Source organism: Perognathus longimembris, chromosome 24 (assembly GCF_023159225.1).
Source record: "Perognathus longimembris pacificus isolate PPM17 chromosome 24, ASM2315922v1, whole genome shotgun sequence".
Lineage (NCBI taxonomy): Eukaryota > Metazoa > Chordata > Mammalia > Rodentia > Heteromyidae > Perognathus > Perognathus longimembris.
This window is the reverse complement of record NC_063184.1, coordinates 29044858-29059753: the sequence shown is the minus strand read 5'-3', so window position 1 is coordinate 29059753 and position 14896 is coordinate 29044858. Positions and strand designations below refer to the sequence as shown.

General features: G+C 41.5%; 1 protein-coding gene across 1 annotated transcript in view; it reads right to left on the bottom strand.

Annotated features, from left to right (window-relative positions):
* Ttc29 (tetratricopeptide repeat domain 29) overlaps window positions 1-14896 on the bottom strand; it is a 99472-nt gene that overhangs the window by 24585 nt on the left and 59991 nt on the right. The window contains exon 8 of the mRNA XM_048333553.1: window positions 5258-5349. Within this exon, the coding sequence (XP_048189510.1) occupies window positions 5258-5349 (92 nt within the window). The remainder of the gene's footprint in view (window positions 1-5257; window positions 5350-14896) is intronic.

Genomic DNA, 14896 nt, shown 5'->3' with positions numbered 1-14896 from the left:
ATATTATTGTAAAACCTTGGGGAAAATTCAATGTTATTTGTAATTTAGCTAAAATGTACTCACTGAAGTTTATGCTTCTGCTCTTAAAAGCAGGCATTTTTTTTTTTGGATGGAAGTATGTTTTGGATTAAGTGTGGCCTACTACTAAGAATTGTTAAGTCTAAACACCTACAAACAACAACCACAAAAATGCAAAGAATTCAGTGAACCACCACAAAAATGATATAGTTATTTTAAGGCATTGAGTTAAAATTCCCAAAGGAAAGAGAGAACTCCCAAACATCCCAAATTATTTTAGATTGCTCTAAAATAATGCTACAGTAAATCTTTCAATTACAAATTATATGCTTCAGTCAATGAAGGTGTAGCCCTGTGGCCAGCAAAGTCATTCATACAGTAACTGAAACATAAACAACGAATGTTGGTCAGCCAGAAATGGCTGGAGAAGCTGGTCTTCCCTCAGAAAAGGAGAAAAATCAAATATTTTCCGACAGACAGGCTACTGGTTATCTGTGTAAGTTCAAGGCCAAGGTTAAAATGTTAGACAAATATCAATTTCCGTCTTTCTATATGCAGTGCACAGGTGCAGCTGGAACAGCATATTATATGGTATAATCATTAAATTCATTCAACCAGACCTTAGAGAGTTAAAAACATATATTCTGAGGAACAGGACTCTTCGGTCCAAAGAATGAGAATGAAACAGTGCAGAATATTTGTGTATCAAGGTGATTTGAGTTTCCAACTGGGGACCGGGAACGGTTAACACCCAGGTCCCCTGACAACTGTCCAATTATGTATATCACACTTGGCCTACTGTTTGCCCTAGAAGTAATCAATAACGGATTTGGTTGAGCGAACATAGATTTTGGCTGAACCAATGCATGAAAACTTAATCATTTACTCAGAGAGAAGAAATCAAATAGGGAAGATACGAAACAGTCACCGAGGGGTTGCTTGATTGTCCCACTAAGTTTGTGGGCCACAGATGAAAAATCATCAGGCAAATGGGGTCGGTGACAGGAGAAAATGTAAAAAGAGCCGTTCTCCATTTCACGAATTAATAGGGATGTTTCCACGTAGTTTGGGGGTCATTTTCTTTTCCAGAAATTTCGCATCAAAGCCTAGTTGCTCCATTTTCAAGGATCTATGTAAAATTACTAGGGCATGTCACTCCTCTCCAGCGAGAGGAAATTAATTTTCAGCTATAACAGAGAGGTAATTTTCACCCTTGAAACTTTGTACTGATTGATTTAAAGATCTCCACGGTGGAAAGTTTTCTAGGAAATAATTTAAGTTGAGTTTGCAAGAAAATTTACAGTTGGTGTGGAATAAACCCGGGGGGGGGGTGGGTTCTACTTGAGGCCACTGAGTCTTGAATACATTTTTCTTTTTTGGTGGCATCTGGGTTTTCTCAAGTAGTTGTCCCGATTGACCTAAGGAGTTCTGGCATCTCAGCACGAGTTACTTTGGTAAATGAGTGTGTGTGTGTGTGTGTGTGTGTGTGTGTGTGTGTGTAAGAACATTGAGAAGAAAATTGAGGCTCCCCTTTCTGTATTTTCTTGGACTGTCTATATAAGAATAATATTTACTGGGTAGATTTTTCAATTAACTTTTTCTTTTTTTCATGAAGTATAATTCTGGTGTTTTTTTTCAATAGTAGTGTATCATAAGGCAATTTTGAAACATCATTTATTTTGCCCCCCGCCCCACTCCTATTCCAAGTAAAGAGGGAAAAGACACTGTAAATACTGGTTTTCTTTTATGCTATTTAAACCCTGTGCAGTTAATGTTATTCAGGCCAATAGCAAGAACATCATAACGTATTCCTTAGTAACTAACACAGGATCTATGTCTAGCATCCACCAATGGGCAACTCCACAGGACCAAATTCTCAATCTGGAGAGAAGGGGGTTGTTTTTCAATCGAGGGCTTCGTATAAATTCTCATAACCGTCTCAGAAGCTTCCAGCTTTAGAGTGAATTCACCTCTCATGCATGCACAGCTGGTGGCCCTAGACATGGCTATCTTCTTCCATTTCCTTTAAAGAGATAAAATATGTTTATAGAGACAGGGCTACCATTAGTAAACTGGTACAATTGCTTGGGTTAGGAAAAAGAGATTTAGAGGTGATGCTAAGCTTCATACACAACTTGATTTATACATTTTTACCTTCCACTACTGTGATTTCATCTATTTGTGGTGTGCTTTTTTTTTTTTCTTCACTTGCCGGTAATCTAAGAACAGTTTAGGACTATGAAAAAGATAACGCGCGTGTGTGTGTGTGTGTGTGTGTGTGTGTGTGTACAGATGTTTACTGAAGGATGTCAAGCCCTCGAAGCCACATTTTCTAAATGAGCACAAAATTCACATCCAAGGATTTGATTATCTTATAGGCCCAGTTCAATAAAGCATCTCTGATAGCCAGGTGGGTGTTGTCTACCTCTATAGAATTTTTGGTTTTGAAACATTTGCCAGTCAGTACATCATAATCTGGAATCATCTTGCACAGGTATTAAGGGAATACTTGTGCAGTGTTTCTCTGTGACCAGCCGTGCTGCACAGCGGTAGGTTTGCAATGGGCCGCGCAGAGCTTTGAGATACTTTCCCCAAGACCTCAGAAGGAGCAAGCTCTGTGCTCTGCTGTGGGTAACGGAACATTGTGAAATTAGTGACTCCTGTTTACCAAACCAATCTCTGGCAGCCTTATTGAACGCTAGTAGAAGGCAATGCTTGTACGTGGGATTAGCTTCACTTGGCAAAAAAAAAAAGGGGGTGCGGAGAGGATAGGGACCAATCGTCTAGCTCTGTTACACAGTTGCCCCTAAGGCAAGGTGCCTGGCTGTTGATTGTATTGGGAGAGAATTGTCCCCATTCCTAAGAAACGCTCACTGGACCTCCTGATCCATCAGCTAGCACCGTATCCTTCCTCTCTCCTAACTCCAAACAATACCTCAGCAGCCAAAATAAGAAAAGTAGATTAGCAGCTGTTGTTACACATTTACCTGATAATTACTCAACTTTCTCCTGAGCTCTAACTGGATAGAGTAAGAACTCAAATTTCGGAGTATTTGACTAAAATATTCTATATGAGATACAAGGTGCGCAAGTGAGAATGACTTGAAACCAACCTCATGTCTCCAGAAGTTTCTTTCCTTTTCTTGAACTCTGGGCCTGGGCTCTGTCCTCGAGCTTTTGTTCAAGGCTAGTACTCTACCACTTGAACCACAGCGCCCCCTCTGGCGTTTCCTGAGTTCTTATTGGAGATAAGAGTCTCAGGGCTTTCCTGCCTGGGCTGGCTTTGGACTGTGATCCTCACATCTCACCTCCTGAGTAGCTACGATGACAGGCCTGAGCCACTGGCGCCTGGCTTAGAAGTCTCTAAAGTAAATATAAAACACTACCGGTCACAAGAGGGGCCTTCTAGAATTTGTCCTGGGACAGAGTAAGTACTTAGTATTTCTAAAAGAAAACGTGCATTTCCCCCTAGAATTTTACTCTTTAGGGTTGTGGTTGTTGTTGCTGTTTTGGAAATTTTGTATTAGCACATAGTAGTTGTACAAGGGAGTCTGTGATGTTTTCATACATGTGTTTGATCAAGTACGATCAATTTCACCTCCTCTATCACGTGCCCTCATCGCCACTCTCTGCCTCTTGACACATTACAACAGGTTTCATCGCTCCGTTTTCATACATGCCTGTGTTCACCGTATTAACTCTCACCCATCCCCTCCCATTGACTACTGCCCACCAGAATCTTCCCTACAGTACTGTCGTTCACTGCGTTTTAGTGAATATTAATTGTATAGAAAGGAACTTTACCGTGACGTTTGACACTTGCTTACAGTAGAACTACCTTTTTAACTTTGCGGGGACATAGGGAGATGTCGTTTCATAAAAATTACAAACAAATTTAAGAAATACATGTATATTGTGCTGCATGCTGGGCCTAGCTTTATCACCCAAAAACACGATATGGAATCTAGTCATTTTCTACTGACTTGGTGCAGTGATAACAGCAGAATATTTAATAATCATAATTGAACGATCAAAATCAACTACACCAAATAGAACACAGAACTGATTTGCTCCAAATAGGCATAAACCTGAATATTTACCAATCACTTCGTTCAATTCAACCATTGCATTTTGGAAAGGAATAGTTGGGCTGCTGCTCTGAGAACTGGACTACAACACTCGCTTGCTGCTTGCCTTTCTGGAGTAAATATCTATATCTCTTTACATATCGGTATATGTCTCCCCAAACCATTCATCCAGCAATGCCTGGGTTTTATTTTGTTTTTCTTAGGGTGCTTTCCATTTCATCAGTATTAGTACTGTAGGCAGTACTTATTGTGTGAGCAGTCCTTGAATAACCCCACTTTTAACTCACTAGGCACGTCAGCATGAAATGCCTTTCCAATCACAATTTTGCCTTGAAAATACCACCCTCTATATGTCCACAATGAAATACAGATGGGAAGAAATTCGAACTTGACACAACCTTTCTCTGTTACTGCTATTACTAGAAAGTGATATTCTGGATCTAACAAGCCCTTCCCTTGAACAGCTGATTGTGCCCCTATTGTGGCTTAAGTCTAAGTGCTATACAGAGAATGATGCAATGGGACATAACAACAATTACAAAATAACAGGCGAGGGGGAGATCATTTATTTTCCCACCAACCATGATGCGTCAGAAGTCCATGTGCATTTTGACCATTGTGTATTTTAAATGAAATTGGGAAGAATCGATTTTTTTTTTTTGCATCCAACTGTGTATCCAGACGTGCTCAAAGGAGAGACGTCTTAATGGATGAATCATAGTTGAAACAGATGGAAAGTTTCCTCCAAGTAGAGCCCTGGAAAGGTTATGGCAGCCAGAGCTACTGAAGCATACGAGACAGTGCTCTGTGTGTGCTCAGCTTTCTTAACCTGGGAGCCTTGACCTGATTTCTACCCTACCCCCTTGCACTCAAGGTCATTGTTAAACTTACACACACACACACACACACACAAACACCACCCACCCAAATAAAAATAATAGAAAAGAAGACTAGACACAGGCGGAGTTTGATACATCTTTTAAAATCCCACCTTGGTTTCAAAATAACTTACGATGAAAGGGTCACTTAAGAAGGACAGTGCTTAAAATTTAAGCAAGCAGTAATGGGAAGCGACAGACCTCAAACAATTTAAGTGTGTCACGGCTGAGTGGATTCACAGTGACAGCAAGAAGGGGGTATGCGCAACTTACCACTGCAGGACCTTGGCGATGGCCTCATAAGCTCTCCCCAGGCTGAGATCGTCCTCCTGTTCCGTCGAGATTTGGCTGTACTTGTCCAGGTCCTGTCAGGGAGAGAAAAGCACATTGAACCTAGAGCCGGCGCCCACCCACGGATGGTTCATTTCGTAACAGAAAAGACTAACCGTTGTTTTTAGTGTCTCGATGAAATGTTTGTATTTTTTATAAATTAAAAATTCATGGTAGCTCCGTTTATTTTTATCTGCAGTGTAATATATTCCGTGGCAATCTCTTTGAGCCATGATAGTGAGGTCTGACTTTGGTAAAAAAATAATGATTCTCTTGCACCCATCCCGAATCTGCCAATGTATAAAACCTAGGTGCGAGTAAATAATTGAATGGTTTCCAACATTATTTTAAAAGATGGGACTATTATCTAAGGTGATATAAAGTGGATTATAATAGTCTATAGTGCTAGTTTACATATCACTTTTCTTTCTATAAATAGTGATTTGAAGAGCATGAATTTAAGTGACAGGCATTTCTAAATCGATCATTTTATTAGCTGCATAGCTCACCATGAGGATTGTACATGATGAGCACTAAAAATATTCATACAAATGTACTTGATTACCCACAATCTCCTCAATAATCACAAGATTACAGATGCCACAGCCAAACCTTACGTTAATACTGACATCATCTGCATGGTATAATTCTCCTCTTTTCTATTTCCCCTCCCCGCTGGCAATCGCCACAAGGGGAAGAAATATACATAAAACAAAATCCCCTTTCTTTCTTCCTTTATCTTGACTTGACCCAACCTATTACACACATGAGGACACAGGAAATCTCCAAAGACCTGTATGGAAATCCTTTCTGCACATCTTCTGAGGAAGAATTGCTGAAAGTCATTTGATGGCATTTGAGGAGCGCCGTGGGGGGAGGGCCTACAGGAGGCCTAACCACTGCCTGCTCAGACAGCCTAGCAGGCTTACGGATCAGAGCAGGGCTGATAATGACCTTTACTTCCCTAATGTTAATATGTGAGAAATAATTTCAACGAAGTCAGTGTGATATCTCATAAAAATTGTTTTTATGTGGTTTTCTTGAATGTAAGACTATGTTAAAATTTACTCGTGGGTCTGTACGAACCCTATTCTTACAAACCCTGCAATGATAAAAATGTTGGCCATTTTGTACTTGAAAAATTTGGTCTGTTTTAATGGACAAAGAATAAATGCGTCTCTTTTGATCTATATTTACAACGTAGAGTCAGTCAAGATGAGATGAAAATGCTCATTGTCTCTCCAACTTGTTTTGTTTTTTATTTTCTAAACTTGGGAAGGTTGTACAAGGGGGAAGAGTATCATAATTTAATATGCCCACTCGAGTGAACTGTAAGCCAAATAAGTTTTTTCTTTTTTCCCTTCAGGCTGTTTATGTAAGGTATCTTGTCACAGCAGCAAAAGTTTAGCACAACAGCTATACCTACTACTTATAGTAGGGAAGGTATCATCTACCAGTTAATAGGCCTTGATTGACACAAATCAAGCAACAAAATTAGACAAAGAGTAGAACCAATTTTACAAGGAATGCTTTAAGTGAGAAAATGTGGTGTGGAACTCTGAAGTGTTCTCAATCACACATCTCTAGAGGCATGCTGTGTGTTAGAAACAAATCTACAATCTGGCTGTTTAAAAATCTATCATTGCAAATCAAAGAGAGCTGAGAATAAAGAACCCCCAGGTACAAAATATGTTGATGGATGGGAAAAACCATGCATCTTTAAAGTTTATGGTCAATGGATGTAATAGACCTTTGCTGAAAGGAAAAGGATGACATGTGTTAGCGTGCTACTATGTAAACTTCAAAGTGCAGGCAGCCATCACTAGTGAAAAAGTCACCAAAGTTAGTTCATGCATTTAATAATCATTGAGTGTTTCATGGCCCAGGGACTCAACTGCCCAATAACTCCACTGAGCAGCGAAAATGCAGCTTTGCAAGCAATTTCACTAGGCTTTGAAATGAAAACAGGATGCTTGGGAAAACTTTTACACACAAGAAAGATCCAGGTTCTTAAAAATGAGATAATTACTATTGGCCCCTAAAAACCAAGCTCGTAGAATAGTCAACATAGAAAATGAACATGTACAAAAAAATAATGCTGGCAATGTGCTATAAATGTTTTGAAGAATTGTTTGCTGTAAAAGCAAGTTATAAAGTTCATTAATTTCTTTATGCAATAGCTTTCAAGTGGACATTGGATTTAAGTCAAGATTGTTACCTGCCAAGAACATGAATGGGATATCTATTTTGCCTATGTGCTATCTTTATCTATCTGTCTATCTATCTCCCTCCCTACCCACTTACCTACCTACCTACCTACCTACCATCTATCTATGAGACAGAGAGTAGAAAAGTATCTTTCTCAGAAGAATAAGAATTGAAACTAGATTGGACTAGATTTTGTGTTTGCGCTTTAGCATATTTGAAGAGACAATAGAAAGACACTCCGGTCTAATACAATTAAGCATCCTATTTGTTCCTTTCAATGTATAAAAATACTAATTCTGCAGAGCAAAAAAAGACATTAGACTTTTGGTTCAAAAAACTGGTATTTATCTCTCCTTCTGTCTTTTTCTAACCCCTCCCCCACCCCAGCATTTCCTTTCTATGTGTCTTTTATTCTAGACAACATTAAAACACAATCAATTCCAGCAATCATGGCCCCTAATGCTCACACAAACTTACTTGAAAGCGCTTTGAGGATTATCATGCCACACTTAACTTTGCCAAATTGGACAGAAAACTCCTCAGTACAGCTGGTCACCTTAAGACAACATTGTTCCAGCTCATTTGTTTTAAAGACAATTAGAGGTAATTGCAGAGCCACACGAAGTCGTAGGAAGTAATGATGGGCGCTCTTGTGTACACTTACTTCATCCAGCTCCTCCTACACTGGCAATGGTAAAATCCATCGGTCGTCCTCAAAGTACAAGAGTTTCACATCCACTTCCTTGTGTATGTGTGTCTGTTGTATGCTATTTTATCATATGTGTATTCATTCAAAATATGGGCATTTCCACTACATGGCCCCTTGTACGACCCTTTCCCTTCTCAGTTCACTTTTCTTATCCTGCTTAGGAGAGGGGGGTAAAAGGAGAATGGTAGAGAAATAGTTTGGTTCTTTTCCTTGAAGGAAAAGTCTGCCTTGCGAAACCCGCTGAAATATTTGGCATCTGGTCCCTACCCTTGTGGTTTGCCAGGCTATTTGCTGTTCCCCAGGGAAATGTCCCCAGCTAAGAAACAGAAAGAAAACCGTGGGTTCAACTCATTCATGTTTTTGACGGGAGTGACTCAGGGATCGCCAGCTCTGCCAGAGAAACCTTCAGCTTCAAAAAGAAAAAGGCATTTTCTTGGCGTTTTATGTAATCTAACCAATAGGACAATTTAGATGGTGTGTGACAGGGTGGTTTGAGAGCAAAGATTTAGAAGGAGACTAGCCTTGAAAGCTGACCTTGGATATGAAGAAAATCTCTTTATCAGGCACTGGATGTTAAATAAAGCGCCTGCCTACCTACCTTCCTTCTTTCCCTTCTTCTTTTCCTCTATGTCTGTCCCTTCAGGAGAACGATTAGAGGGGGAAGGTGCCACAGTAGATACACCACCTCTCCAGGTAACTTATGCTATTGCCATTGCCTCTTGTCATTACTCTCTTCGTATTGCTCAAACTTCAGAACTAGTGCACCATGCAAGCAACTCTTCCAGTCCATTCTATTAGGTATGACAGCTAGATATAAAATTGTGTCTCTGCTCCTAAATGCATTACTCCCTAAAAGAATAAAACTTACAGTCATTAAAAGGGCTATAAAGATGGAGTCCAAAGAGGTAGAATATTTATGTATGGTATTGCACAGATCTTGAGTGTCTCCTAGAGGATAAGCCTTGCTCTAGGTCCCGGAACCTAGAGCACTCCCTGCCCTATGTAACCAGCATTGCATTTGGATGAAAGGGAGACAATTGGTAAGAAAATAAATAAATAAGCAGACTTCACACTCATAAGCTTTAAAAGAGATATAGAGTGGTTCGTGTGAAAAGAGAAATCCGATCTATTTTAAAGGGATTGGGTCAAAAGTAAGGGGGATGCTTGGCTAACTGTTTGGAGAAGAGAGCAAATAGTACAAAGCAAAGCAAAGACGTTTATCGGGATGCACAGACGTAACAATATCCAATAGATGAATTTGCTCCGAGTGACAAGCTTTCAAACTGTAATTATGAGGAAAAGATTTGCGTGTTGTTGAGAAGGCAAGGCAGGTCATCCATCCATCTCCGTCCTGTTTACTCTGTACATGTAACCACTTAGGCCTTTGCAGAATTAAAAAAGGAAATAACAGCCTGGCTTTGTCCTTTCTGGGAAGTGGAGTCACATTCAAGATGGTCTGGCCAACTGTCTTGTTTCCCAGTGTCTCAAGTTTTCAAATATCGTATGCCTACAGAATGGAGAAGGAAGACTTTCCCTGTTCCTCCTGCCCCCCCCCCCCCCGCCAACTGGGCACACGTGGATCTAAAATACATGACCAGACCACCCAGCCCAAAGGGCGTTAACCACCATTGTTTGTGGGTGAAGACGAGTCCACAGGTGCACTAGGTGAAGTTCTAGAATCTAGCCCCTTTGAAATGGGAATTATATCATGCATTTGAATCCTTCTCTGCTTGCTATTTTAGGCATATTTTTCTCTCTCTATTCCCTCCCCTGCCGCCCTTCCCATGCTGCTTTCTTCCTTAGTCAACGTCACCCTCTGAATCAGCCATGACTCTCACACTGACGTCATAGAAGGCGTTGGAAAGGCCTCATGAGATAATTAACCAAATATCCTTCCGGATGTCCACATTTTCTGCAAATATCATAAGTGAGGGCAGACCAACTACTGCGTGACAAGTTAAGTATGGGGTGGGGGAGGTCTCTCCGAGCCTGTTTTTCCCTGATGGAAAAATGGATACTAACAAAGCCTACCTGGAGAGGAAGTTACAAGGTTCTAATTAGATATGGTATTTCAATATATTTGCTTGTTAAGGATCCGACTGAAGCAACAACTTAGTTGTCCCTAGCGTCATACAACCTGTCAGTTCTCACGTGGGAGTTACTTTGACCCTGCTCAGGAATATCTGGCAACACTTCCGGTTCTAATGGCGGTGCTATACAAGACTGGCATTTAGTGGGTTAAGGCCAGGGATGCCAGTAACCCAACTACAACGCATACCATGCACCCCCCCATAACAAAGAATGATCAAGCCTAAAATGCGAGCAAGACCACTATTGAGAAACTCTGATCTAGCCTTCGCTTGAACAATTTTCCTGATTGGAAACTCTTCCCTTGGGAGACAAGCCACTCAATCACTGGACAACGGCGTGAGAAAACTCCTGGCTAAGTGGAGGTAAAATCTGTAGCCCTCACCTGCTGCTAGCCAAGATGGTGTTTTGCAGGGCAACAAGACAAATCTGTCCAGCTCCATGTCACGGCTTTTCTAATAGTGAAGGATGGCTGCTTTGTGTACCCAACCCCCAGCACGTGTAAAGCTAGGCAGGGTGCTCAGAAACAGGCAGCAAGGAGACCTTAACAGCGTTAGCTACCTCCAAACACTTGATTTCTGGTTCTGTCCACAAGTGTGAGGGTACCACAAGAATCTAAACAAGCCAACCTGGATCAAAAATCATCTATAAAATAATAAATGGCATTGAACCGATTTGTCTCGAAACAAGAAGTTAAGATTGCTTAGGAAGCATTTTTTTTAACCTCTTTCCGTGGGCACCATAAAAGGGAGTCTAGCTAATATTTTGGCGTCCCCTTCCCACCCCCCGCTCCAAGCAGGCCCAAATACCAGATCAGGCAGTTTAATAAGAAAAGTTCTGCACCGCGCTCAATGTCGTTCCTTACCTGGAGGGGGTATAAAAAAGGTATCAATGCAGATTTACATTTGTGCAATAATTTGAAAACATCAAGTTTGCCATCTTGTGCTTGAAATCATTGTCAAATCTTATTGGAAATACATTTATTCTGATTGCTGGCAATCCCGCCCCCCTCAGCCTTTTCACAGTTGGTGAGCAGGGAGGGTGTTTCTGCCTCATTTACAGTGTCTTAACAGGAGTCAGACAATCAACCACAACATTAGTTAAAGGAATCGGTGGCTAATGACTTTTGACAAGCGCTGCAGTTAACGGGCTGGGGGCTGGAGAAGGCGGGGCCGGCAACACCAGCATCCCGGAGAATAGGAGTCAGCGAAAATGCCCTCGCAGTTCAAAGCCGGCCCTTCCAGGCTTTCTGAAAAGGGAAGAATTCTAACATGCGATGCGTACAGTGCTGTTTTTTTTTTTTTCTTTTGTACAGATATGGGGCCTTGAGTGAGCACAGAGGAGATCCGAGTGCGCCACTTTGTAAACCAGACAAAAGGGTAAGACGATGATTTCTGCATCCTGGTGAGGCCGCCTTGCTAGGCTGACAGCCGTCTACCTTGCCCACTGGAGCGTACTCCTCGTCCTCACACGCGCCGCTCAGACCTTCCGCTGCCTGTCCCCTGCTAACATTGCCCAGTGGGCAGAGCAGAGGCTGCATTCGGTTGGGCACAAAGAGGCTGAGCGTGGGGGGGGAAAGAATGGAAGGGGTAATTGATCAACAGACACCGTCCTCCTAAATGGACATGTTGAATAGCAACGATGTGTTGAATAACACGACGATTGACAGATAACGAAAAGTCAGTTTAAGAAAGAAAGAGCTTTGAATTCTAGTTTCCCCCATGGCACATCTCAGAGTGGGGCCCTGGTCAAGTCTCCTGGTTACCTACTGTTTTATTTATTTTTGTTTCAAATTTTTATTATCAAACTGATGTACAGAGAGGTTACAGTTTCATACGTTAGGCACTGGATACATTTCTTGTACAAGTCTGGAATATGATCAGGTTGGATCACATGGCCTAGAATTCTCTCTTACAATATGCCTCGAATTTTAGGAAATGATCATCTACTTTGACACGTTTAGTGATTTAAAATGTGCTTAGTTGCTTTGAATAATTTATCTTTGACTTAGAAAATCCTTATCCACTTATTTATTTTTCTTTAATTTTTTTTGTAAGGAACAAATGAATAATCTCAGTAATAGAATTAAACATTTTTTTTTGGTCCATCATGGGGCTTGAACTCAGGGCCTGGGCACTGTCCCTGAGCTTTTCTGGTCATGGCTAGTCTAGTGCTCTACTACTTTGAGCTCCAGCATCACTTTCTGCTTTCCTGTTGGTCAATTGGATACAAGAGTCACACAGACTTTCCTGCCAGGGCTGGCTTCAAACTGTGGTCCTCCTATCTCAGCTCTTGGGTAGGTAGCTATTACAGGTGTGAGCCACCAGCCCCTGGCAATAATAGAATTTTTATTTTCTCATTTTCTTCTCACCTGAGAAGTCTTGCATATTCTTAAAACAACTTTTTTTTTTTTTTAAAAGGGCCTACATTGGAATAAATAGTAGCCAGCTATCAGGGAGAGTTAAATTTAGAATGGTAATTAGTTGTATTAAGCAGCAAGTAATACAGTGGCCAGGGCTCTTCAAAAATAGCAATTTTTTTTTGTTTTGAAATCAGAAACGTGTGAGCATCCAACGAGGGCTCAAGACTGCTTTTCTATGGCATAGTCTGCGTTAGAACTGTGAATTCAACTTATACACAGAAACCAAGCAACCTGAGAGGGCGGGTGTGGGAAGCTGAGGTAGACCGGGGGTGTGGAGAATGATGGAATGGGTGACACTGATTAAGAGGCACTGTACTCATAAACGACAAGCTGAAATGAAAGATAATAATTTCCGCTCCCCCCGCCCCGATACACAAAAAGAGCTCAAGAAAACCTTATGCTAAAGATTTATATCGTATGGCTGTAAGGAGAGAACTGTATTTCAGGAAACGAAATTGCTCTGGATCCGTGGCCGACATCTATAATCCCAGCCACTCAGGAGGCTGAGACGGGAGGCTGTCATGGTTCAAAGCCAGCCTGGGCAGGAAAGCCCAGGGGATCATATCTCCAATTAACCAATAAAAAGCGGTGGCTCAAAGGGTAGAGTGGGTCAGCCTTGAATGAAAAGTCTAAGGAGAGCACTCAGGCCTTGAGTTCAAGCCTCAGTACCAGCAAGTGCATGGAAACACAAAATAAACGAAACAACTCCCCTAATATCCACCATATAGATACACCTCAAATCTCTAAACAACACACATTCCACAAAATACACAATTCCACACATGGTTATGTTTTTCTTGATTAGAATGTATTACTCTGTACTGTCATTTCTTTTTTCTTTCTTCTTTTTTATTATTAATTAAATTTTGTTGACAAGGTATTGTGCAAAAGGGGTACAGTTACATAATAAGGCAGTGAGTATATTTCTTGTGATTGTACTGTCATTTCTAAAATTGATCCTTGGTTGTGTGTCATGGTAAAGAGACACATATTTCAGAGCATTTTTATTCTAAACTCTTACGTGCTCCCTTCTATACTACAAGTCAGAACACATGGAAATATTTACTATTTTGTTGTTGTTGTTGTTGGCCATGGGCTTGAACTCAGGGCATGGGCACTGTCCCTGAGCACTTTTGCTCAAGGCTAGCACTCTACCACTCTGAGCCACAGCTCCACTTCGGATTTTCTGGGGGTGAACTACAGATAAGAGTCTCACAGACGTTACTGCCCAGGCTGGCTTTGAACCATGGTGCTCAGATCTCAGCCTCTTGAGAAGCTAGGATGACAGGCGTGAGTCCCTGGCGCCTAGTGAAGCATGGAAATATTTTTAGTGGGTAGCCAATCATAGTATGAGTTATATTTATAGCTCCTCACTAGAAAAATTTCCCTGCTCTTAACCTCTTGCTGAGGAAAACCTTTAGAGGCTTAGTTTTGTATTTGGCTCTGAGGCCCTTGACCAAAAAGGGTAGTGGATTTATGGTCGGTCCAGCAATCTGTGAGGTGGCCTGATATAAAAAGTTCTGTTCCCCGGAAGATTATAGTGATGAGTTAGCTCAATCATGGCCTCCTAGGACATTCAGACAGTTGAGCTGTTAGTAATTGTGGCTGTGAGGTGTTCAAACATAACAAGACATCAGGAGAGCAGGCGAGACGGGACAACGGGGTGCTGAGGGGTAATCAGCAAACAGCCCCAGGAGGCTCTGGGGCTCAGTAAGGCCCCCTAGCTGCCACTCCCAGGAAAGCTCGGCATTACAGTATCTTTACAACCATCTCCCTTAGGTGATGTAATCTGAGCCTCTTCCTTGAATGTAAGGAATAAAACCGTGAGGCACTGAGAGATAAAACGACTGCCCACCGCTAACGTGGCAAAAAAATAACGGCAGGCCTTTTTGCCTCTGTGTTTAGGGGTGAACACCAATGTGGGCTGGTTCCTCCCAGGGTGATACAATGTGGTAGATACTGTGCAAATGCATGGTTGGATGGGGGGAGTGGTGTTGTTTTTGGGGGGTGGTGCATTGACTAAGACATCTCAAACTCCATCTGGTCATGTTACCAGGAGGACGTGAAGTGACTGTGAGGAAACCTGTTACACCTATGACAACACTACCGATAATACCAATTGGCTGTTCCTTGGAGACAGTAAAGACAGTGGTGG